At 42.2% G+C, this 25,844-nt stretch overlaps 1 protein-coding gene across 2 annotated transcripts; it reads left to right on the top strand.

Moving 5' to 3' along the window:
• The first annotated feature begins 6,239 nt into the window (after positions 1-6,239).
• LOC311516990 (leukocyte elastase inhibitor-like) lies at positions 6,240-19,248 on the top strand. Of its 2 annotated transcripts, XM_084621440.1 has the most exons (8): positions 6,240-6,448; positions 7,529-7,671; positions 8,825-9,001; positions 12,492-12,629; positions 13,956-14,073; positions 14,729-14,871; positions 15,966-16,133; positions 17,575-19,248. In XM_084621440.1, the coding sequence occupies exons 3-8, from the start codon at positions 8,834-8,836 to the stop codon at positions 17,974-17,976; spliced, it is 1,137 nt and encodes a 378-aa protein (XP_084477566.1). In that variant the 5' UTR covers positions 6,240-6,448; positions 7,529-7,671; positions 8,825-8,833; the 3' UTR covers positions 17,977-19,248. The 2 variants fall into 2 exon arrangements, with proteins under 2 accessions (XP_084477566.1, XP_084477565.1); XM_084621439.1 differs by lacking the exon at positions 7,529-7,671 and having other exon boundaries at positions 6,243-6,448.
• The last annotated feature ends 6,596 nt before the right edge of the window (positions 19,249-25,844 follow it).

Genomic DNA, 25,844 nt, shown 5'->3' with positions numbered 1-25,844 from the left:
TATGTGGTCAGGTTTTGTTTGGTTTTAATTGTGTAATTCTTCAGCTGTAGTGTGATCAAAACAAATGTGTGAATTTTTGCCATCGATAACTACCAGGGACAGGCTCTGCCATTTTAAGACTGCACTAGCAGGGCTCCCACTCCCGTGAAGTCCAGTATGTATTGCCTCCTTTATAATACTTGGCTGCCAAGAACATGTGTAAATAGAGTCAATAGAGTGGTTAACTTGGAACACAGAATTTAGTGCTGTTCTGAGTGTTGAAGCTAATTCAGTTTCAGCGTCCGATTAGGTTTGCCAACAGCACCTCTTAACCTGGCAGAGTGAAGTCTGAGTAGGTAAGGAATAGTGTCAATGAAAACCTTGTTGCTGAAAATAACCTTTCACTGTATTATAAATTGCAATAAGATACCAGTCCTGGGTTGTATGCAAGGTTTTCATTCCCTCTGCCAACTACAAATCCTGACCCTTCACAATCTTTGCCCCTACAGGCACTGGTACAGAGTTTGGCATTATCCACAAAACTGTAAGGAAGTAGAAACACTGACTTGACTTTAAAGGAGGTGAAAAGGAACAATCCCTGTGGGCAGAGCTAGGGCATTCTAAGCTGCCCTGGGATTTGACAGTGGGCATGCACCACAGCAGTTCCTTAACTCTGGAGAAATTTAGGGAAACCCTCCTACCAGCTGAAGCAGTTCACTATTAAAACATATTTCATTATGTGTATTTCAGTAGTGCCTAGAGCTCCAACCATTACTGGGGGCCTATTGCGTTTGTACACCGCCTACTACAGAGAGACAAAATAGTCAAAACAGAAGAAGGGAGAAGTAAAGTGACTCGTCCAAAGTCACAGCAGGTCACTGGCAGAGCTGGGAGTAGCACCCACATTTCCTAACTTCCAGTCCAGTGCCCTGTATCTTAGATCTACGCTGCCTTATTGTCACCACGGAGCCAAAAATCATTGGTGGCAGGAACAACACAACTGACTTCAGATGAGTTGCTCGTGCTTCCATCAGCAATGATTTTTGGCCCATAATTCTTTCACTTGGCAGGAAAGAAATGGGAGACTGTTAGTTTCATTTATACTATTGCCTGCAACTTGTGTATTTTTTTTTTTAAATTGTCATCCATTACTCAAATGCAGTAGAAATTCTGTGCGAAAAAGTAAATGCAAGCTTAGAATTTAAGTTGCTCCATATGACTAAATTAAACTGAGTGATATTACTGCTTTACTTCCATAGTTTTGGGATTTTAAAATCCCGGAGTCACATGCTTCAGTGTCAAGTTCCAAGACCATGAAAAGAGAAAATAAAAGCAAGGGCTGTTTGCAGTGGTGTCCTGACCAAATCCCAAATTAGGTTAAGGCATTCTGAAACCTATATTAACCACTTCCTCAGTCTGTTCTAAACTAACGCTCCTATGCAATACTGAAAATCTGCTTCAGTTCAGAGGTGACTGCATTTCTATGGTAGGTAAAGTAATACCATAGACTTGCTAATTGTACCCTTTAAGATAATTTACTTCACCTCAATCTTTGGTGTATTCTAGGTGTTCCCCATAGTAAGTAAGGGAAAGTTTGGAGAATACCGAGGTAATCGTTTATAAAAGACAAAGCTGACAAATTTAAGGGGGACCACTGCCTCGGAATCACTTAATCCATCACTGAAGCATACCCACCTCTGAGGTAGAATGCTGCAGCTACTACCAGCACGTCATTCACCACATGCATCTTAAGAGCGGACCAAAAGAATTAGATACATTACAGGCTCGATTAATGTTTATGAAGTTCTCTGACACCTCCTGGATGAAAGGCAGAGTTGGCAGTGAGATTTCTCACCCAACAGAAAATCAATATCAATCTCATCTCTTATAGCATAAAGTCCTATCAACTTGTTTAGTTCTACAAATCTGTTTGAGGTCATAATGTGCAATATTGTTACCAGGAATGTTGGCCTGAAGCTTACATGAACTTTTGGCATTTTTTAATACTTCTGTAAGAACATTTCTTCATAGGGATCAAGGAGAGTAAATTTCCTCTCTCTATCTTTGGTAAGTAAGGGAAGTATTGTCCTCTTTAGGTGGTAATATTTGGACAGATTTATCCATCACTTGTCTTTTAAATAAAAAACTCCACTATTAACACCCTCTACTGCACTGACATTAATGCAAGCTGTAGAGCTTGTTTTGGACCAGTAGTTAAGTATTTATGAGAGTGAGGTCTGCACTCATGGTTACTATTTCATAGAATCATAGAATATCAGGGTTGGAAGGGACCTCAGGAGGTCATCTAGTCCAACCCCCTGCTCAAAGCAGGACCCATCCCCAATTAAATCATCCCAGCCAGGGCTTTGTCAAGCCTGACCTTAAAAACTTCTAAGGAAGGAGATTCCACCACCTCCCTAGGTAACGCATTCCAGTGTTTCACCAACCTCCTAGTGAAAAATTTTTTCCTAATATCCAACCTAAACCTCCCCCACTGCAACTTGAGACCATTACTCCTTGTCCTGTCCTCTTCTACCACTGAGAATAGTCTAGAACCATCCTCTCTGGAACCACCTCTCAGGTAGTTGAAAGCAGCTATCAAATCCCCCCTCATTCTTCTCTTCTGCAGACTAAACAATCCCAGTTCCCTCAGCCTCTCCTCATAAGTCATGTGTTCCAGACCCCTAATCGTTTTTGTTGCCCTTCGCTGGACTCTCTCCAATTTATCCACATCCTTCTTGTAGTGTGGGGCCCAAAACTGGACACAGTACTCCAGATGAGGTCTCACCAATGTCGAATAGAGGGGGATGATCACATCCCTCGATCTGCTCACTATGCCCCTACTTATACATCCCAAAATGCCATTGGCCTTCTTGGCAACAAGGGCACACTGCTGACTCATAGCCAGCTTCTCGTCCACTGTCACCCATAGGTCCTTTTCCGCAGAACTGCTGCCTAGCCATTCGGTCCCTAGTCTGTAGCTGTGCATTGGGTTCATCCGTCCTTAATGCAGGACCCTGCACTTATCCTTATTGAACCTCATCAGATTTCTTTTGGCCCAATCCTCCAATTTGTCTAGGTCCCTCTGTATCCTATCCCTGCCCTCCAGCATATCTACCACTCCTCCTAGTTTAGTATCATCCGCAAATTTGCTGAGAGTGCAATCCACACCATCCTCCAGATCATTTATGAAGATATTGAACAAAACTGGCCCCAGGACCGACCCCGGGGCACTCCACTTGACACCGGCTGCCAACTAGACATGGAGCCATTGATCACTACCTGTTGAGCCCAACAATCTAGCCAACTTTCTACCCACCTTATAGTGCATTCATCCAGCCCATACTTCTTTAACTTGCTGACAAGAATACTGTGGGAGACAGTGTCAAAAGCTTTGCTAAAAGCTTTATACTGTGACAACACCCAATGGTTCTAAGCAGAACGGGAGCCCCATTGGTAGGCACTGTACAAACTCAAGAAAGAAAGTCTCTGCCCTGAAGAGTTCAGTCAAAACAAACAAGATCTACGCAGGGAGGGGAAATGGGCTATGCTGTGCAAGCACAGTGATTGGCTGGTAGGCATGCATCTTATTAATTCCGTGGGGGCATTTGTTTTTAATGTAAACTTTCATTAATTAATCTTCCATGTAACCATAGTTAATCACTTAAAAAAAAAAAGCCTCCCCAGCTGGTGGTTTCATTACCTTTCTGAGGACAACCATCCTATACCAACACGTAAGCTGGGCTGCTTCACTATTTGCCTTCTGCTTTCCTACTTTGGACTGACTAAAATATCACTGCAGCCAGTCAGAAGAACCCTTCAACAACTATGCTGATTACACAGTCCCTGGAGCTCATCTCACCAGCTGGAAGAGAAGGGAAGATTTCCCATCTGGCTGTTGAGCAAACACACAACTATTGTCTCCAATTACATTACTCTACCTACTTTAAAAAGTGGAGGTTGTTATTGCAACAGAGAGGGGAAGGGTGCTCATCACCTGAACATCAGTGGTGTCTCCCCTATAAGACTAGACTCATGAAGGCCTGGGTAACATTTGTTGTTTCCTTAGTGTATTTCCTTTACCTGATGATGTCACAGCCAGCAGTACCCAGTGTGATTCTGCACGCTCAGAGAGGCAAAGGAAGCACTGTGGCTGGAAAAAGGCAGGTAGCTCCAGGGGTCAGGTACTTTCTGCCTTTCAGTCATGTAGCCCCATGAATTCTTCCAATGTTGTAACTACCAGATAAATAAACTAAATGAACTTGAACAAAGTTTACCATACTATATCTATGTACACATGGGCTTACCAATCTGAGCAAAAAAAAAAAAAAATTAAGAATAGAAGACTACGTTACTGGACCCCATATTATGTCATGCTAGAGTACAGCAACAAAGAAAAGGCAATGGCTGAAAAGGTGTTTCTGTGGGGGACAGCCTGCTCCCTCACTCGAGGCAGTAAAAATTGTCCACATGATTGAAGCGTGGATAATACCAGCAGTCTAGGTCTGTCCGCCTTTTTCCAGCCTACATACTGCCTCCTGCAGAGTTCATAAAATCTCACTAGCAAGAGCTCCTCTCTATTCCTCTGAAAAGGCAAACAAAAATTTCGCATGACAGTTACATATCAGGATAAGGGGCTTAGAGATCTTTCCTGCAAATGTCAGTCTCATGCATCTGAGGGAAGTAATAAACCTCCGACTGATAGAAGCTGGGAGGGGAAGACAGCAGTAGATTTCCCTAAAATTGCCCTGTTCTATACACTCCACCCGAAGCTCTGGTGCTCACCACTGGCAAGAGACAAGATATTGGGCTTGATGGACCATTGGTTGGACCCATTGGTTCTTATGCATATTCCTCTCTTTTGACACTCTTTTTGTGTAAAATTTGAAGTCATTTCCTCTCTTGATAAAGATTTTGTCATTTGTTTTAAGGGGATATTTCAGTCTGTCCTCATTGTATCATCATTGTTTCACATCTAAAGGTGTTGCCAAGCCCCTTGTGGGGGAATTATTTAAAGCTGCTGTGGTAACAATATGGGGCTAGACGTGAGATCTGAGACGTATAGACCTTGAGCAAATTATTTGACCGGTTTCCAACCCCATTCACCTATTTGTAAATAATCTCTGTATTACAAAGTTGGTTTACTTATTTGTAAAGCATTCTGAAATCCTTGGAAGGAGCTATAATGCAACATAGTACCAATTTCAGCCTTTTCTAAACCCAACTGGAGAGAGAGAAAACCATAGTTACAGTACAGGAATTTTGTGTTTGGAAACTGTTCATTCTTCAATAAAGACATTGAGCCAAGTTTTGCTCAGTTACACAGTGTGAATACGAACTAGTGGAGTAGCTCTGTATTTACAGTGCAGGGCTGAAAACAAAATTCAAGACACAATCTGCAGTTAGATAGTACAGAGAAAACTGCAGTTATGGCTGAATTTCTAGTGGAATACAACGTGGCTGTTGAACCTGCTACTACCAAGCTGCAAGCTGTGCTGTGCCTGGAAGGGAAGGGCTTCTGGCAGGTGGGTGAGGAGAAAGGTGCCCTCTCCCTGCCAACCGTCAGACAGCAATTTTCCTTGTTTCACAAACAGAAAACTGGGGCACAGACTGCAGGAAAAGAGAACACGAGAGTATGCTGTTTTCTCTCAGTCTCAGCCCCTTTCCTATACTATCTACTACTCGATTCTTTTCGAGTCTATTTATCACCCCCGGGGCAATCCCACCCCTCTTTCTTGCACCCACACGTCTCTTTTCTCCTCTTCCTCATGAGGAGTTTTCTGTTCTCTGTTTTTTCTGTCTGGTGTCTTGTCATAATTTTCTTTCACTCATTTTTTTCTTCGGAACTTTATTTTCTTCTTTTCTGCCTTCCCACCACTTCTTCCTAGCTCCCCCCCTCCCGACTTGAAGCTTGCCCCCCCCCCGCCCTTATTCCTCTCTTCTGCCCACCATTTGGCGCCCTCGCCCACAAAGGCCTTAGGGACCCTGAGAATTCACCTGCCACCAGTCTCGCCCTAGTGCCTCACCCCCAGCTCTGGCAAAGGCAGAGGCGCTGAGAACGCTGGTCGAAGAGAAGCTCTTACCTCCCACACCTGGTCCCTACCCTGGGACTCAGGGGGGCTACAACACCCCTGCACACGGAGTTCCTGCCTACACCCTTCCACCCAGCCAGCTGTAGCCGGTTCATCCCCTTCCCCACCTTTCCTTCCTCCTCCCCTCCCGAGCCAGTCCCTCCACCCTTCCTCAAGAGAGGGCCTCCCCCTCCCGCAGTAACACCGCACCCAGCTCGTCTGGCCGCGCGGCCGCGACCGGAGCCGCACCCCGCCCTAAGGCTCGTCCCGTCCCCGGCCCAGCCCGGCCTGCGCACACACTCCCCGCCCGGGGCCTGGCTAACACACGCAGGGCTGAGTCACCGGCTCACGTGTCTCTTCCACTGCCTGGAACCAGTGAATCCCCAGCCGGCTGCAGGGTAAGAAACCAGCTTGCGGTGAATTTGTCCCAGTCCGAGAGCGGGGGAGGGGGATGCTCATTGGCTCCCAGAAACGGGGCTAAGGGGACGTCCCTGCGCCACGGGCTGGCGACCGATCAGGCGCCTGCGATCTGCCCCCCTCCAGTGTATTAGAAACGTGCAGCTTGGGCTGGTCGGGACCGCCTTCGCCTGTTCTCCCCCTCCCCCCCACTTCCCCCGTATTGCTAGGGGGGACACGGAGGAAGCCGTGCCGGAGCCTCTCCCACCAGCCCCCAGGGCGGGGAAGCTGCTTCGCAATAGCCTGCCCATGGCAAGTTCTCCGCAGCCTTCCAGGGAGAGCCCTGGATGCAGTTTCTCCTCCTCTTTCCTTACGATTTGTCTCCTCGACTTTACCCCGCGGGCAGAAGCAAAACGTGCCCACACTTAAAACGGCAGCAGTTAAACATCACAACTTCAGGTTTCAGAGTAGCAGCCGTGTTAGTCTGTATTCGCAAAAAGAAAAGGAGGACTTGTGGCACCTTAGAGACTAACCAATTTATTTGAGCATGAGCTTTCGTGAGCTACAGCTCGATGAAGTGAGCTGTAGCTCACGAAAGCTTATGCTCAAATAAATTGGTTAGTCTCTAAGGTGCCACAAGTATCACAACTTCAGCGTGTGGACAGACCCCCAGAGGCCAGAGAGCCTGCCTGTGCTGCAGCAAATACCTAATGGTGGGGCAGTGGCATGATTCATGAACATATAGTTATTTGTTTTAATTAAAACATAGTTTAGTTCCACGTATGGGACAAGACACAGTTTGTTTTTAATCTGTGTCTGAAGAAAATCAGTTGTTAGCGTATTTGTTAAAGTTGATTGAAATTGGGAAAAATTCATGTTTTAATGAAAAATTGTTGCTATTTTAATGAAAGAAGGGGTTTTTTTCATTAATTTCCTACCTTCCCTTTTTTTTAAAAAATAAGCTCTAATGTGTCCTGATCTCAGTGGAGAGAGGGGGAGAAATTTATTGAAGATTGAGGCAAATACCTACAATGTTGGGGGAAAAGTAGAAACATCGTCTTTTGCTTTAAATTCATTTTTAGTGGAGAATTAGACAAAGCAGAATTGCAAAAGTTAAGAACATTAGAACGGCCTTACTGGATCAGACCAAAGGTCCATCTAGCCCAGGATCCTGTCTTCCAACAGTGGTCAGTGCCAGGTGCCCCAGAGGGAAGGAACAGAACAGGTAACCATCAAGTGATCCATCCCCTGTCACCCTGTCCCATCTTCTGGCAAACTAGCCGTTGAAAAGTTATAGAAGAGTCAGTAGCTTTCGAAACCTGAATGTGTCCCTGCTGTCAGTTAAAGGGCCTAATCATACATTTTAGAGTTTGTGTAGAACTACCATAGCAGGGCACAGTTTTATAACATGGTTTGGGGATTTGTGTGTGTGTGTGTGTATATATGGGACAAAACCATGTTTTAACAATAGTCCTGATCCTGAGCAACAACTCTGATTTGTAGTGTCAGCAACATAGACTATTGAGTTTAAAATAAATTTTAGAATGAAAAGGAATTATAAATGGCTAAATCCTGCAGTCCTTACTCCCCCTGAAATCAGTGCGGGATTTGCCTGCAGGTGTAGGCAAACAAAATAAATTGGGCAATTTAAATCAATATACAAAAGGATTTTGCAGCATCAGGCCCAGGCTTTGTATAGTCTATATTTCACTTTTGATTTCAAAACTCCAGCTCTCGTGTACACATTTGGTTCCATTCTTGGGCTCTGATCCTGCAAAGATTTAGGCACAAACTAAACATGATACACTGTGAGTAATCCCAGTAAATTCAATGAGTTCTCACAGTGCATGAAGTTAAGCAGATGTGTAAGTTTTTGGAGGGCTGGGACCTTAATATGGTGTGGTCTGCTCAACAGAAACAGATCTCAGATGAGATGGAGATTTAAGTACCTTTCACCAGCTACTATATTGGATGTCTTACTGTATTGCAATTAATAAATCCACTGGTGGGAAAACAAGGAGGAGGTCACCCACCAGTTGTCTTGACTGTCTCTGGTTTGTGAATTTGGAATAAGAGGACTATAGTGTCTATTCCTGCAAGCTCCTTAACCTTTGTTTGTTCCAAATTTAGAAATAAGAGGCTACTGAAGTTTATTATATAACATCTGTAAGGTTGGTGTAACCAATCTACTAGCTGTTATATCTTATTTATGTGAATTTGTTAATGTGTGAGGAAGGTAAACGGAAGTTAATATTCCTGATTTCCATATGGTACAAATGCTCGTTTGTTAGTTTCACCTTTGCTCTGCGTAACACAGGGCATTTAGTTTTTGTAAAATCACTACCTGGAGCCTTGATTGCACTTGTTTTGTTTTTCAGTTTGTAACCATGGAGAAACTGAGTAATGCAAACACCCATTTTGCTCTCGATCTGTTTAGAAAGTTGAATGAAACCAACGCAACAGGAAATATCTTCTTCTCGCCAGTCAGTATTTCTGCTGCACTGGCCATGGTCCTTTTAGGGGCCAAAGGTAACACAGAGACACAGCTGCTGAAGGTCAGCAAAAATTTCTTTCTTGTATAGATTTTTAATATTACAGAAAATAAGTTTTAAGAGAAAAAATATAAGAATTCATTGACCCTTCATATTGTTTCCCACTTAATTCAGTCACTGATTAATTTGATCAAAACCTCTGGAACCAAATTATTTTTTAATTTGTTTTCATGCCTTTTGATGCTAAGTTTAGGGCTGCCCCAAGCCCCCAGTTCGAAAGAGCCCACAAACTGAGCGGTGTTGCAACCTAGTATGCCAGGTCACAGTGCCTGGAGAGGGAAGCAAGGCCCAGTCCCACAGGACAGGAGTCATCGCTGTAGGGGTGAGTGCAGGGTGGGCTCACTCTCCACTCCCCGCCCTATAATTTTTTTTTGGAAGGGAGGAGAGCTTCTGTTTCAGATTTTGCCCAAAGCCCCTGTGCGACTCTGACAAAGAGATCTGTGATTTTGTAATACATAATGTTACGCATACTGCTGCCATGTTAAAAAAAACCACTCAACCCACCTCCCCCTCCTTAAATTTAAAGTATCAGAACTATGATAATGCATGATGACAATATCTTAGCATGAGATCATGAATTTTGTAAAATGACGGGATTGTTATCTCCCACAAGACACATACAAAAAGAAAAGGAGTACTTGTGGCACCTTAGTCTCTAAGGTGCCACAAGTACTCCTTTTCTTTTTGCGAATACAGATTAACACGGCTGTCACTCTGAAGACACATACAACAGTCCCTTCCAACCCTGATATTCTATGATTCTATTCTATGAACTGCTCTGTGGCAAATGCTAGATGTGAATCTTATTTTAATTCCCCTCACAGTTAATGTTGTTTGCAGTGGTGGTGTAGCCATGTTGGTCCCAAGATATTAGAAAGGCAAGGTGGGTGAGATCATATCTTTTATTGGACCAACTTGTGTTGGTGAGAGAGACAAGCTTTTGAGCTATAGAGAGCTCTTCTTCAGGTCTCGGAAAGGTACAGTTACGCTAAACAATCTGTTCCAACTTGTATTTAAGTAGTTAACACATCTTTCAAGGGACCATTCAAGGTGAAGTGGCCCATTAATACCCCTGCAGTCATAGGACAAAAAATGGACTGTTAGTGGATTACATCTTGGTGTAATAAACCATAAATCCTGACCTCTCAGTCCCCATCCTCAAACAAAACCTGCACAACACCTTCCAAAGACAAGCCTGGACACTTAAATTCATAACTTTGCCAGACACCAAAAATCATGATCTTAATAAAGACACTGGATTTATGGTTTATTACAGCAATCTGTAACCCACTAGCCCCCCCTTTTTATTCTGTGACTACAGGGGTATTAACGAGCTGCTTCACCTTGAATGGCCCCTTAGAATATGTGCTAACTATTTATGCTAAACTACCTGTTTTATCTTAAAAAGAAAAGGAGGACTTGTGGCACTTTAGAGACTAACCAATCTCTAACGTGCCACAAGTCCAATCTCTAACGTGCCACAAGTCCTCCTGTTTTTTTGCGAATACAGACTAACACGGCTGCTACTCTGAAACCTGTTTTATCTTGTATTTGGCTGTGACACTGAATACCTTTCCCAGACCTGAAGAGCTCTGTGTATCTTGAAAGCTTGTCTCTTTCACCAACAGAAGTTGGTCCAATAAAAAATATTCTCACCTACCTTCTCATTCAGAGTCAAGTCATTACCAGTCTCATATCAAAAATGATCTGAATGAGATCAGCCACAATAGTAATATGCAGCGCGTTGTAGACTAATATTTTCAAAAATTGGTGCCTAATGTTCTAAATAAGGCCCTGATTGGAGATTATTTCCTTTTCAGCACACCATTTAAGTGCTTAAGTCTTGAAGGCCTTAAACACATGCTTAACTTTAAAGGCTTACTGTATTTTGTGTTTTCACTGTATTTGCTATATTTTGCGCCTGATAGCCCTGATCCAGACCCCACAGAAATCAATGGAAAGACTCCCTTTGAGTTCCATGGGCTTTGATCAGGCATTTCCACATAGCTTTACATTAGCCATATTTTTTAATAACAAAAGCTTTAAGGTATTCAATTTTGTTTTATTACTGTGGCTGGCCCCAGTTCTAGTGAAATCAATGGGAGTACTCAGCAGGGGTTAACACTGTTGAATATAAGCAAGGGTTGAAGAATTGAGCTCTTTGTGTTCAGCCTTTATCAAATTCAGCGTGTGAACAAGCTGCAAACTGCATTAACTAGTGCAGTGAAGATTTCCTGTAGGTTAAATTCTGGTTTTAGAGATGGGAGATTTCAAAATTAGTATTTATTAATTTTAAATTACAAAAAACAATTCTGGATGGCAGTGTTGGTACTAATTTTACGTGGGATTTATTGCTTAAAAGTGATTCAGCTATTCATGGTTTTCTGTTTTATTGGAATGTCACATGCAGTTGTAAAAGGATATGTTTGAATTCACTCTGCTGGGGGTCACAATATATTTGTTTAAGAATATTGTCTCCTTTGTATTGTTGGCTTTAGGGGCGGCTCTTTTAGGTTATGAGGCAGTATTGCGTTATCCATTAGAACAGTAAAACTATTTAATCACTACATGTCAGACCTGAACTTTGTACAGAAACTAACAGCCCAACCCAGGTTGAACCTATTCAGAGTAGAAATAGCATGAAAAGGGGCTAAAAAACCTACACTGAGACAACTTTCAACATGCTTATCTGTGATACTTTATGTTCTAATTCAAAGTACTTTGTAATATTTGTGAAAATACATTACAACCATCATCGGGGGGGGGGGGCAGAGAATCTTGTGGGAAAGGTTATAGCTACCAAAGATTTTGAGTTGCATGTGGATATTTGTTTCTGTGGGTCATGGACCCATTTCATAGTGCCTTAATACTGCATCTTTTCACCTATACTAAGCAGATTGAAACTCCCCAGGACACCTAGGCCTGATGCAAAGCCCATTGAAGTCAATAGGAATCTTTCCATAGAGTTAAATGGGCTTTGGATCAGGTCCCTAGACCGTGTCCTATGTGTGGACTCTGGTTTAGTTTAGCTTTATCCAAATATTTCTCTGTGCATTGAAGATCCTTGGTACACTCTCATTGGCCCATCTAGATTCAGGTAGATCTCTCCATAATGCATATATCCTGTTGAGTAACTTGTCTCTGAGAAGTACTTGTGGCATAAGCTTTTGTGGGGGGCCGTCAGGGAACAGGGGTTTGGATGGGGCAGGTGTTCGGGGGGCCTGTCAGGGGTCCAGAAGCAGTGGGAGGGGGGTTTAATGGGGAGGGCCGGGCCATGCCCCCGTCCCCTAATCGGCCCGCTATACAATTTCCAAAACCCGATGCGGCCCTCAGGCCAAAAAGTTTGCCCACCCCTGCACTAGCTGAAGTTTTCAAATAGCTTACAATTAGAAGGCAAGCAGTGGTTGTTTGTTTTTCCTCCTGACTCCAAGGGCCTGATCATTCAAACACTTACCAAGTATTCTGTATTAATTGATAATTTCTTTTAATCCAGACCTTTCATTTTGATGTTGTTGAAGAGCTTCATCCAAGATTTCAGACCCTGACCTCTGACATAAACAGAAGTGGAGCTTCCTATCTGTTGAAGCTTGCCAGTCGGCTTTATGGAGAGAAGACCTACACTTTTTTAGCAGTAAGTTCATGCAGAAACTCATGTGACAGAATTCCTGTAGAATTTTTCAAAACTCAATCATCAGTTACTTCCCATTTCCGTTAGGGCCTGGTCCTGCCCCTCTTGAAGTCAGTGGCAAAACTCCCACTGGAACAGGATTTATATAAAACCTTAATACAATTTGGAATTAATTTAGTAAACTGCATAACTGCCATGTTATTGATTGATTCCAAGCAGAATAACTTAATTATTTGCATATTTATGAGGTAAAAATTTTGAGGTCAGTTGAAGGACCCACAAGGCAAACTATTTTTGGCTACAAATTTAGCATCCTGTTTTGGGAAGTAGCAGTCTGATATCCACTTGTGCTTCTGGCTCTCAAACTGATAAATCTGTAAATATGAGGGGTGTGGGGGAAGAGGGAGATTTTTAAGGGCACAAATGGTTTTCAGTGGGGCTTGTGCTGCTATGTCACGGAGGTATTTTTGAAAATTCCATCCACTAGCTATATCAGTGGTACACCACCTGATGTACTTTAAAACCAGCATATCTTCAACTGGTGAAATTCACCCCTATGCAGAGAGCCTACATGAGGGCTGATGGCCACTTATGTCCCACTTACACTCTGAGTGGGAGTTCACTAGTGCCTAGGCTTGTATGGGCCTGTTGCACGGGGGTGAACATCAACCAATTTAAAAAAAGTCTAAACACTGAAACATCAGTAATAAGTCATCAGTTCATATTCGTGCATGATGGGAGCATTGAAATATTAGCGTTGTTCACCTGTATCTGTCAGAAACAAAAATAATAAAATGCAAGATCAGTTCCTCCAACCCTTGAGATAGACAGATTCTTTAGCTGACCTAAGTTAGTGTTGTTTCACTAGGCTCTAAATAGGCTTGGCAGAATTTTATTTTTATTTTTTTATAATTTTGGCAGATAATATTTTTAAACATTTTTTCCTTTATATTTATCAATTTAAATTTTTAGTTGTTGGAAATTATAGGGGGGTTCTAACAATGGGCGGATCAGACAGTAATGATTTAATGACGGTAGAGATTCAAAAAGTTAAGCTACATAACAGTTAAAATACAAATTGTCAACATCATATGTCAAAATATACAAACCAAAGATCCTTAAATCAAACTCTAGCAAGCAACATTTTTTGTGCTGTGCCTATCCGTAAATTTCAATTATTATTGATGGAAATGTCTTTTCATCAGTTTGTATATGTAGGATGAAATAGATGTTTACCGACAAGTACTGAAAAAAGTCTAATTCTTCCAAACATAGCTATAAAGATATCTATGTGCAATGAAAGCTATTCTTTCTGACTGTGTATTCTAGGACTTCTTGACTAAGACTCAGAAATTATATGCAGCTGATTTGGCTACGGTTGACTTTCTACATGCTTCAGATGAAGCAAGGAAACAAATTAACCAGTGGGTAGGGGAGCAGACTGAAGGTAAGAGATTTTGGTTAGTTAAATAAATCTTTTTGTGGCTACTCAATAGGAATATGTCCTCATTTTCTGCTGCCATTAGAATTGTTCCATCTTGTTATGGGATATCCAATAACATGGCTGGTAAAACCAGAGAATGCATGAGCATGGTGTTTATGGCAGCTAGATAACTCAAAAGACATTTACATTTTCATACATTAAGGCCAACAATTGTTGCCTAAATATGGATTTAGGAGCCTAAGTTTAGGCATCTGGTTTTGAAAATCTTGGTCTTATTATAGATTTCTAAATCATGTAGCCCTAATTTTTGGGTGCCCAACTGCAGGTTCCTTAAAGAAGCCCTGTTGCCAGATGGCATATGCTCACCACTTTCTGAAAATCAGGCCCCTTTAAGTTGTCTTGAGTTGAGCACCCAAAAATTGAAGCATTTCTGAAAATTTAGGCCGTAAGGGTTTACACTTTTGTGAAATTATATATGGACTGTTATGATATGCAGCATAATGAAGTACAGTACAATAGAGAATGGCACTTAAATATATTGTATTTGAATCAGGGGAAAATATCAGAAATCTTTTCTTGAATTAAGACAGTGGATTTTTTAAAATGTAAATATGTATAGTGTAAAATAATGTTGTAATGATTTTTTATTTCTTTGAAGGTAAAATCCCCAACCTGTTGTCTGAGGGCTCGGTTAGTAATATGACCAAACTAGTGTTGGTGAATGCTATTTATTTCAAAGGAAATTGGGCTGAGAAATTTAAAGAAGCAGACACGACACAAATGCCATTTCGATTAAATAAGGTAATGTAGATACATTCGGTTATCTTTTTGCTTGTAGAATATCTATAAAGGGAAGCTGTCAGGTAATTTAGGCCCCAAATTAAAGTTTTTGTAAAAGATTTTAAAATTACAAACCAAATACGAATAGAAGCATTTTCATGTTTTTGGTTTTTTTAAATGTGTTCAAACAGTTTTTTGTTTGGATATATAAACATTTTCCTGCAGTCAGTGGGCTAGACTCTGTGTTTCACTGCTCGTCCATTTTCTGCAGGAATGTAAGAGTGGAGGAAAATGTGGCATGTAGGTACATTTGCCTCTCCCATACTCTGTCTCTGGTGAGGGACCTGTTTTCTCCAAATACAATTTAGTGTAGCTTTAAATTATGCTTTTAATGCCTCCCTGGAAGCAGTTATGCTATCTGAGCGTAGCTGAATCACCATATACTTTGGCCAAGGCTTCTTTCCTTGTCATATATGCCCCTTATGCCAGGGACTGTGGGAAGAACCATGCTAGGGTTGCTAATTTTGCTTGGACGTATTCCTGAAGGTTTCCTCACATGACAATAATCTTTAATTAAAGATGAATTCTTGGAGATTCCAGGACAGTCCTGGAGGGTTGGCAATGCAGAGCAATCTATTAGTTCTACAGTGCCTGGGGATAGCTTTTACACTGGGGATATTTCTCACAGGCCGTTAACACAGTTTGTGGCCCCTCTTGCTATTGGAGGAGCATAGAGGAGCTACAGTTGAATGAAGAATCTGGGCTAGTTTCTACAATCGAAGAAGGAAGCATTATGCTAGGCAAGAGAAACCAAAAGCAAAACTGAACATAATAATTCTTAGCATTTACATAGTACCAAGTCTTCAAATAATTGTTAATAAATCCAGCATTAGTGAATCTGACCTGTGTATATGTTCATTGCCTAAGATGACGGAGGTGGGCAGAGAGAGTAAACCATACAGTGAAAAGTAATTTAGATTTTAAAAGTCAATTTTAATCTAAGATATTGTTAAAAACATAGGTAAAGAAATCTGAGTTTTAATTTGTCAGTCTTCTTTTAATTTACGAAAAATATTAATTAAAAAAATTTTCTTTATTTTTTGTAAACCATTCAGAATGAAAAAAAGACAGTGCAAATGATGTATCAGAAAAATACATTTCCTTTTGGATACATCTCTGAACTGAAATGTTGTATGCTAGAGCTTCCCTATGACGGAAAAGAACTTAGCATGATCATCTTGTTACCTGATGACATTGATGATAACTCCACTGGACTCCAGCAGGTGATTTATACAAGCCAATCTCAGTTTCTGCTTGGATGGCATTTCACAGTTTTACTGTAATATAGAACCTTGTTTTTAGTCTGCCTCTCACCCATTCAAAAGCCCACAAATTTTAACCTTCAACATTATGCCTTCACCTGTTTGACCTACCAATAGAACAGTAAAGAATTAATCACAAAAGGGGAAAATCCTGCTGTTTCCATCACCATCCTCGGATAGTCCTTAAGTACTTTCATTGTTTATTTTAGAAGTGTAGTAGGAGTTTTACTTATCAAATAGAATGATGTAGGGCCAGTTTCCAGTGGTGCATCTGCTATCCAAAGCGGTGCATCTGCTTTGTGTCACACTGTTGGAGGAATCTGGCCGTGGAGACTGTCTAACTATCCACAAGAGGGTCAGTTCTGAGTAAGGGAGTCTTCTCAAGTTGAGTGGATGCTATGCTAGTCCTCTCCCTTCTGGTGGCATGGGGGTTTGCCCGGAGTCAGTGGCAGATTAATGATTTTGCCGTCCTGGCCCCATATGAACTTGTTTTAGGTTTTTTTTACAAATTCATTTGAACCCAGCGGCAGCTCCTCACGGCCCCCCCAGCTCACCTCCACTCCGCCTCCACCTCCTCCCCCGAGCGTGCCGCTGCCACTCCGCTTCTACCCCCTCCCTCCCAGGCTTGCTGGAAATGGCAAGCCTGGGTGGGAGGGGGTAGAAGCGGAGCAGCGGCACACTCGGAGAAGGAGGCGGCGGTGGAGCAGAGGTGAGCTGGGATGGGAAGCGGTTCCTCTTCCTCCTTCCCCTTCCCCCCCCCCGGGTTACTTCCTGGGGCCCACCCCATGCCGCAGCTCACCTCCGCTCCGCCTCCTCCCCTGAACGCACCACCGCTCCGCTTCTCACCCCTCCCTCCCAGCGCTTTCACGCAGCAACCCTGAGCAGGAGGGCGAAGGAGGGGAAACATGGCACGCCTGGGGGAGGAGGCGGGGCCAGGGATTTGGGGAAGGGGCGGAGTTGAGGCAGAGCCGGGTGCGCACGAGCACCCACCGGAGCCAGGTCAAGTCGGCGCCTATGGCTATTATACATTTGCTGCCCCTGCAAATTTGCCGCCCTAGGCCTAGGCGATAATATGCCGCTGCCTGGAGTAGGGCAGAAGTTTCCATACACTCTGCTGATGGTCAGTTCAGTCCTTTAGAATTCCATTGGCAGCCCCTGTTACTTACAGCAGCCTTCACTTTGTCAAAGTGCTGCAGAAGCTTTAACCAATTAATTAATCCTCAGAACTGAGCCAGGAGGTAGTTGACAAAGTCTATATTTACTTTACTTTGTATACATATATCATTATAGACCATGTTTTCAATATTGCATTTTACATGTTTTTGGAAGAGAAATACTTTTACACTGGTGGTATTCAGAATCTCTCTGCACAATTTAATGATCTCTGTGCTTGTAATTCCAGCTAGAGAAGCAGCTCACCTTAGAAAAGCTCCAGGAATGGACACAGCCACAAAATATGCGTCCCATTGATGTTCATGTGCATCTGCCTAAATTTAAGATGGAAAACAGCTATGACCTTAAATCAGATTTATCAGGTCTGGGCCTGCAGGATATATTTGACAGTGGCAAGGCTGACTTGTCTGGAATGTCAGGCTCACAAGACCTCTTTCTATCTGAAATTGTACACAAGTCTTTCATAGAAGTGAATGAAGAAGGCACAGAGGCTGCAGCTGCCACTGCTGGCATTGCTGTGTTCTGCATGCTTCTGGAAGAGGATTTCAATGCTGATCACCCTTTCCTTTACTTCATCCGTCACAACCCAACACAAAGCATACTTTTCTTTGGCAGGTATGCTTCTCCATAAAAGAAGACAGAGCTACAGTTGAGGACCTGATCCTAGTTCCACTTTAACCAGTGGGAACCTGTAATTAAGTTCTTACTATTTTCATTTCAATTCTGCATTTCACAACAGAATGACTACTCAGAAATTGATACCTAAGATCCTTCCTGGGCTTTTTTGCCAATTCCTTAGCACTGATATCTGTTTGGGTACAGTAAAATATGCCTTATGCAATGACTCGCAGGCTGAAAAAGTCTGGTTGCTCAGCACGGTTGATCTTCTAATAAAGGTGAACCAGAATTGAACATAGTACTTCTGAGGATTCTTCAAGGCAGTTACTTGAGTCAGAAAATTCCCTAAAGTATGAACATCCTCTTGTGTCGGTTTTGCAATGTTATTGTGAACTGGCAGTGACTTCCCTTTGGTGTAATTCCCCTCTCTGCTGACTTTGATCCTGTACTTCAATGTGCTTGCTCAGCAGGATAAGTTTGCAAGGCTTTTCCTTTCTTAGAGTCTCTTCTTTTAGAGGCCTTTGAACATAATGTTGTTTGGCATCAGAAGGCACTCAACAGCCGAATGGGCGTTATTATATTTTGGGATAAAAGGTCAATTAGCATTTGTCTAGAGACACTTTCTATTCTTAGAGAAAGCATTAAGCTGTTTTAAACACATGCAACCCTTACAATCACTGTTTCAGAACTCTAGTATGATATTGCTTCTGAGTGAGGAGGTGGAAACGGGACAGGCAATTTCTTAATAGTTTTTTAAGAAATGTTAACACTTCTGTACATTTTAAACAAAAATTTTAAAACTGTTTTATCCATTTAAAATGTATGGAGATTTTGAGAGGTCTTGAAAGATTTTTCAGATAGTTGAAACTAACTTTCCAAAAGGGCATGCAATCTTGGCCTAAAACTATAATAGCAACACAGGAAGGATTCCTGCTTTCCAGGGAACTGCTTTGTCCGTGTTCCAAATGTCTTAAGTGCAGTTTATGTATATTAATGCTACAGTGAGTTCTCGCCCACGTGGCTGCCTACTGCCTCTTTACAAGCTGAGTTTTGCACCAAATAACAGTTTGACTTCTAGGAACTGGTGTACTTATGTACTCGTAATGTCCTGCTGTTGCTTCCTCTTAGTATTAGTAGCCTGTATAATTTCATGTACATTCTGCGCGGTTATGTCTATGCATTAACAGTATAACCTCAGGTATATTCTGTATCCCTAATTCTGTATTCCTTTGTGAACCTCACTATAACTTTGCCTTGGAACTACAAATAAACGGTTGTATTTTAAAAAAAAAAAAAAGTATCTGTTTGTCCACAGCAGGCAATTTTATGCACAAAATGTGGCATTTGACAGCACAAAAACAGTTGTATACCTAAGTGATAACACCAAAGTAAGCAAGTGGGTTGGTGGTGTGGTTTGCTATATAAGTTCTCCTTTTGCATTTTCAGAATAGTTGGCTCTAGGCAACAGCCTGTTGCAATGGGAGAGGGAGAGCTGAGAACTGGAGATTAACCCTGGGAAGGGGAGGGCAGAAGTGTTGAGAGAACCAGGAGCCGCTGTACTACCTGTGGGCTAAATGCACCTGTAAATATTTGGAATGATGCCTGGAACTGAAGGAGTGATTGGTGGGCAGAACACTGATGCTGGCAGCTAAACAGACTCATTCTGTGGGTCAGGAAATTATGGTGTGGGTGTTCAGGAAACTGGCACTTCCTTAAATAATTTTTTAACTTCCTCTGGAAGTTCGTAAGACTAACTGTCAATGTAACAGACTGCAGCTAATACTTTTGAGAACTTAAAAGCAACGTGGGGAGAACAACTAACTGTTTAACAGTATAGTCTCCGCATCAGTAAAAAATAAGGTTGAATCTGTTACTAACATCTTGGTTTCAAAAGCTGTGGTTTGTTTGAACCAGATCAGAGGAGGAGCTGCTAGAATCTTTGTATGTAGAGTAGTCCAGATATGAGGGGCTATGGAAGGCCATATTGGACAGTATGGATCTGTAAGCACAATGACCTATCCCTGAAGATTTAGAAACTCTGATATACTGAGTACATTTTTTTTTTTTAGGAATAAGATAAGTCTGCAAAATGCCTCATATAGAATTATTTGCAGTTGTACTAGGTTCATTGGTTTCCCTTCTGAAAATAATTCTGGGCCTGATTGTTCAGTCTTTAAAAGTCAAACTTCTGTTGATAACAAGCGGGGCTTTTGTCAAAGTAATGATTAGGTTCTGTTTCATTGCACACTCTTTCCCTTACTTTACACTTAGGCCTGGTCTACGTTTGAAAGTTATACCATGTATCTGTTAGGAGTGTGATTATTTCACTGATATTGGTATATCTCTACAAGCCCTAGTGTAGATGTCATTATACCAATAAATTCGTATAGTTTTCAGAGTAACAGCCGTGTTAGTCTGTATTCGCAAAAAGAAAAGGAGTACTTGTGGCACCTTAGAGACTAACCAATTTATTTGAGCATAAGCTTTTGTGAGCTACAGCTCACTTCTTCGGATGCGTCCGATGAAGTGAGCTGTAGCTCACGAAAGCTTATGCTCAAATAAATTGATTAGTCTCTAAGGTGCCACAAGTACTCCTATTTGTATAGTTATCACCTTCCTGTATGGGGAGAAGCTATACCCATAAAAAGCCCCTTTACACTGATATAATGGCATTGCTTTAATTATACTGGTTAAAGAAGTACAACTTTTTAGTGTAGAAAAGACCATAAAACAGTTTGAAAAATATTGCCCTGAATGTAGAAACAAATTACGTGTCATGTTAAGTTGTTCAAACTTGCCCTGTCTTTGGACTGTTATGTAGGGATTTAGGGAACAGAAACCCTCTTCTTAAATCCTTCCTTTGGCTTTGGTTGTTTGGTGATTGTGAGGTACAAATATGTCTACTTTCTCCAGCAACATGATATGCAGAGTCCAAATGGTTGTAATACAACAACTGATAAAAGTAAAAGCATCTACTTCTTGAAAGATAGTCAATTTTAAAAAAGGTAAGGATTTTGCCATATTACACTTGTCCCTGAATCTCCTTGCTGAGTTTTATGGTTCCACAATCAAATTTTCCTATTTTTTTTAAGATGGTCTCCCCTGATCTCATGTCAGAAATTTACTCAGAGGGAAAACTGATTATACAGGAGAATGGGTAAAGTGACTATAGCCATAGGCAAGATATATAAAAATGGTGCTTAAAGTCAGGCTAAAGCCTGATTTAGGTGTCTAGATAAGTGACCTAATTTTTAAAACTTGAGCATACACCACCTCCAATTTAAGACAGTGGGAGACTCTAGGTCTGTGGGATTTTTGAAAATCAGGTCACTCATTTGGGCTCTTAATCAGGCACTATGGGTGAAATCGGAGCCCCACTGAAATCAATGGCAAAACTCCCATTGACTTCACTGAAGCCAGCATTTCATCCTAGAGGCCTAAATATGGAATGAGGGGTATAACTTCAGGCACACGTCTTGGCCAAAGCACAGTCACACACACAAAACCTACAAAATATATATATATTTTTCTCTTTTTTAAAAAAACTCATTTATACTAGTCCTATGTGTTATTGGAAAATAGTAAGCCAAGTGTACTTGTTTCCCTTTAAAGGATTGGTAAATGTTTGAAAATTAGCTTTTCCATTCAGCCCCGGATCATAGGACGGTACAATATAGGAAGCCACAACTACAAATTTCTGTAGCATAGGGTTGAGGATTTCTAAAGGATACCAGTTTGCTTCATGTTGGGATCTCCTGATCAGACACTACCATGTGTCACAAAATGCAGAACATAACGTATGCTGATTTTGGAATGATGAGTAAGTTGGACTTAGTCTTGCTGCTTGCATGGCCTCTTTACGACACTCTTTGCTTCTAACAGTGTCAACATACATGCCTATGAGATACCAGAGGAATGTTGACATTTGGTCATTGTCGGATCTGTACACTTTGAACAGCCCTTTCTGCAAACCAAGCAGTGCATCCTGCATAAGGACTTTCGATATCTCCAGGTTAAAGTCTTCTGAAATTAGAAATGAACTAAATTGTGTTGATTAAAGATCTAATTCATAGAAGATTTAATATTAAACTACATACACCATTAAACATTTGATATCATTTGCATATGAGCAACTATATCAGGGGCAGGCAAACTTTTTGGCCTGAGGGCTGCATTGGGTTTTGGAAATTGTATGGAGGGCCGATTAGGGGAGGCTGTGCCAGACTGTGCCCCGGCCCCCATCTGGCCCCCCCGCCCCCGCTTCTCGCCCCCTGACAGCCCCTCTCCCGGGACTCCTGCTCCATCCAAGCTGCCCCCCTGTTCCCTGACAGCCCCCCAGGACCTCTACTCCACCCCCCCCACTCCCTGTTCCCTGATTGCCCCCAGAACCCCACCACCCTGTCCAACCCCCCCTCGTTCCTGACTGGCCCCCCCCCGGGATCCCTGCCCCCATTCAAACCTCCACTCCGTTCCCTGCCCTCTGACTGCCCCAACCCCTATCCACACCCCCGCCCCCTGACCACCACCCCGAACTCCCCTGCCCTCTATCCAACCGCCCCCCCTACCTCCCACCGCTCCCTGCCTCCTTACGGCACTGCCTGGACCACTGGTGGTGCTACAGCCATGCTGCCCACAGCACCGGGTCAGGCCGCAGCTCTGCAACTGCGCTGCCAGGCCACCCAGACCATTGTGCCGGCAGTGTGGCATGCTGAGGCTGCGGGGGAGAGGGGACAGCAGGGGAAGGGCCGGGGCCTAGCTTCCCTGGCCAGAAGCTCAGGGGCCAGGCAGGAGGGTCCCAGGGGCCGAATGTGGCTCACGGGCCATAGTTTGCCCACCTCTGAACAATATGGTCAACTGTATCAAGCTGGCTGGCCAAGTTATGAAAATATCTTGGAAAGAGACATTTGACCAGATTCTGCTTTCAGTTACAATGGTATAAATCCAGAGCAACTCAGCTGAAACCACTTAATTTGGGATTTACTGTGGTGCAACTGACATCAGGATCTGGCTCTTGGACTCTATTTCTTACCATAGTTAAACCCTAGCTAGCTCTGGCAGGCTATTTAGAGCTTCCCACATGGTTGGCTGGGTTATATATATAATCCTACATGTACCTATGAGAATTGTTCCATAGCTGTCACTTACATTACACGGGGGGCGGGGTGGAAGTGGAATAAAAGACCTACTTCCTTTCATGTTAGTGGGAATGCCTAAAGACACATGCGTTTGAGGATAATGTATTTGCAGCTCTGAATTCAACTGCCTGGTGCTCAGCTCACGTCTGTTAGGAGAGAGAGAGTGAACAAATCCAGAGATCCGCAGAACACAAAGCGAATGCTCCTTCTGCACCCTTAAAAGGTGACCAGGAAATCTGGCATTTTCAAAGGACCAGCAGCCGGTTCACCCTGCTTGGATGGATCTACCCAGCTAGATTTTATTTTTACATATAATTATGAAAAATATTATGTTGCTTCTGCAAACAAGAACTTTAAACGAATGAGCGAATCTCCTTAACAGATAAAATGGTACAGTCCATAGGCTAATTGAGGAGTAACTCTTTTTCAGAAAATAGCACAAGGAAATTGTGGGAAAAAAGGGTTTTACAAATATTTATTACAGAACTTCTGCACAACTTCCCCCTCCCCTGCATGTTTTAACAAGTTGGTTCTCTCATCTGGTAGTGCAGAGCTGGGCAAATAATGGAAAGACAATCCATTAGCTACTTTATTAGAGCAATATCACTTTATTCATCCATTAGATTATTCAACTACTACTACTATTGTTGGCCTCTCTCTATTTTTGAGGTTTGTGGGTTACTATTTGGGTCAGCTGCGGTCCTTATTTTTTTTAATTTGTTATTTTATATCCTGGTTACAAGTTGTTCTTTACTGTCCATCAAATTTTGATGACAATTCAATAAATTTGAAAGTCCCGCTTATGATTTTTTGATCCAGTCTCATTTTGGAGGGGCCTGATTTATGATTTTTGAATGTTTGGGTTTGGCAATATTGCCGAAAATTGAAAAAAATAGGGGAGATATCAGAGTGGGGAAGTGGACATTTTGGCCTTATATCTATCTCAGACTTTATAGGGGAGAGGAAGTGGTTCAAAGTTAAATGTCCATTTCCAACTTTGTCTGATAATTAAGGACTCTGTCATCTAGCAGGCACATGTATAACAAAAGCCAAAGAAAGGTTGGAAGATGAAGCTAGACAAATTCAAATGGGAAATAAAGTGCAAATATTTAACAGTGAAACTAATTAGTCATGGGGATAGGTTATCAAGGGACATGGTGGATTTTCCATCATCTTAGTTATAATGGTCCCATCTGATCTTAAAAATCAATGAGTGTGAATTGATCACCTATGCAAGAACAAGCTTTAAAAATATCTTATTTCAGTTTGCCAATATTGTGGATTGTCATTCACTACAAATTACAGTTTGCTTTCACATGAGAGACTCAGAAATATAGCAGAACAGGATGTTGAAACCGTTTACTTTTTAAAAACTTATGCCCTCTGGTGGCTGACACATTTTACTCCGCTGACTAACATAAAAAATGTTGTACCTCTGACTGATGGTACCTAACTTAACCCAGAAATGTAACTGGCAAAGCAGAGTGAGGCCTCACGTGCAACTCAATGGCATTTCTCTGTTTGTCTGTCTCACTGCGATGTGAAAACTTTCAAACACCACAGCCAATAAATTCCAAAATTTTAGGGGCTGTTTTAGGCATTAATGGACTGATTTTGGTGAAGACTAGAAAATCAGAGAAGAGGGACACATGGCATATGGTTAGAGGAGCCAGCAGCTTCAGCCACCCCTGTACTTGTCTATAGATCAAAGAACTTGTTGATGGCAGCTATGAGCATCTTCCAGCATAAAAACACTCCATCTCATCTCTGCCCATCTTCCAAATATGATTTTTAAATGTTGACACGCTGAATGACACACCCCTTCTGCTCCAGTCAGAAACAAAAAGTAAAAATAGGTGAGGGTGAAGGGAGGAATGGAGGCTCACACAGAGTGGAGGGGGGGGGGAGAAAGAAAATGTGGGAGCCTGGTGTGTGGGAGGATTAATGGGAGACACACAGAGCCCCTGGCATGAGGGTGGGTATAGGAGAGTTTCAGGGTATCTCTGAAATAAAGTGGGATGGGAAAGTGATACATAAGGAGTTTGTGGGAGAGAATGGACAGCTGCAAGTATGAGATTGTGATCTAATTTAATGACAATATAATTGATTTTTTGTTCTAGACTGCAGAATCTCACTGTAAGGTACTGCATGTATCCATAAGTGAATTAGCAAATGTCAAGCACTCGGAAGTGATTTAATAAAAATGCAATGTCATCTTCACTGTACGCAGTGGGGACCAAAGAAAACTAGCCTTCACAGCAGGGTAGTGCTTAACTGCCCAATATATTTCCCTATTTAATAATGGTAATAAGTGCTTTCTAGCCTCTTAATTTCTAGACTGCTGCACTGGACAAAACTGATGCTCTTTCACTGTGGGCTCAGTCTTCTACCAGAACTAAGTCAGGGTCATGCCTTAAATGCGGCTATTCCGAAGTAGTACCCTGTGTGATTCTGCAGGAAACCTGCATTCCAGTTGTATTTCCTGTAGGAAAGGTTTTCACAGCAGCTGTGGAATAATTTGCAGCATGCTATGGAAACAACGACATTTCGAGTGGGTCACACATTTGTGTGCCCTTCAGTCAAGTCTTGATGGCAGCAACATTTGCCAGATTCAATCTATCCAGGAGTCCTTTTATAAAATAAATAAAACTATGGCTCAAGTGCCCACCCAGAGTTGTACTATTTCTGTCTCTGGGACATAAATAAATAAAACCTCCCTGGTCATACTGAAAGGTTTCCTCCTCAC

This window comes from Lepidochelys olivacea (genome assembly GCF_965140295.1).
Source record: "Lepidochelys olivacea isolate rLepOli2 genome assembly, chromosome: 2".
NCBI lineage: Eukaryota > Metazoa > Chordata > Testudines > Cheloniidae > Lepidochelys > Lepidochelys olivacea.
This window is presented reverse-complemented; position numbering and strand designations above follow the sequence as displayed.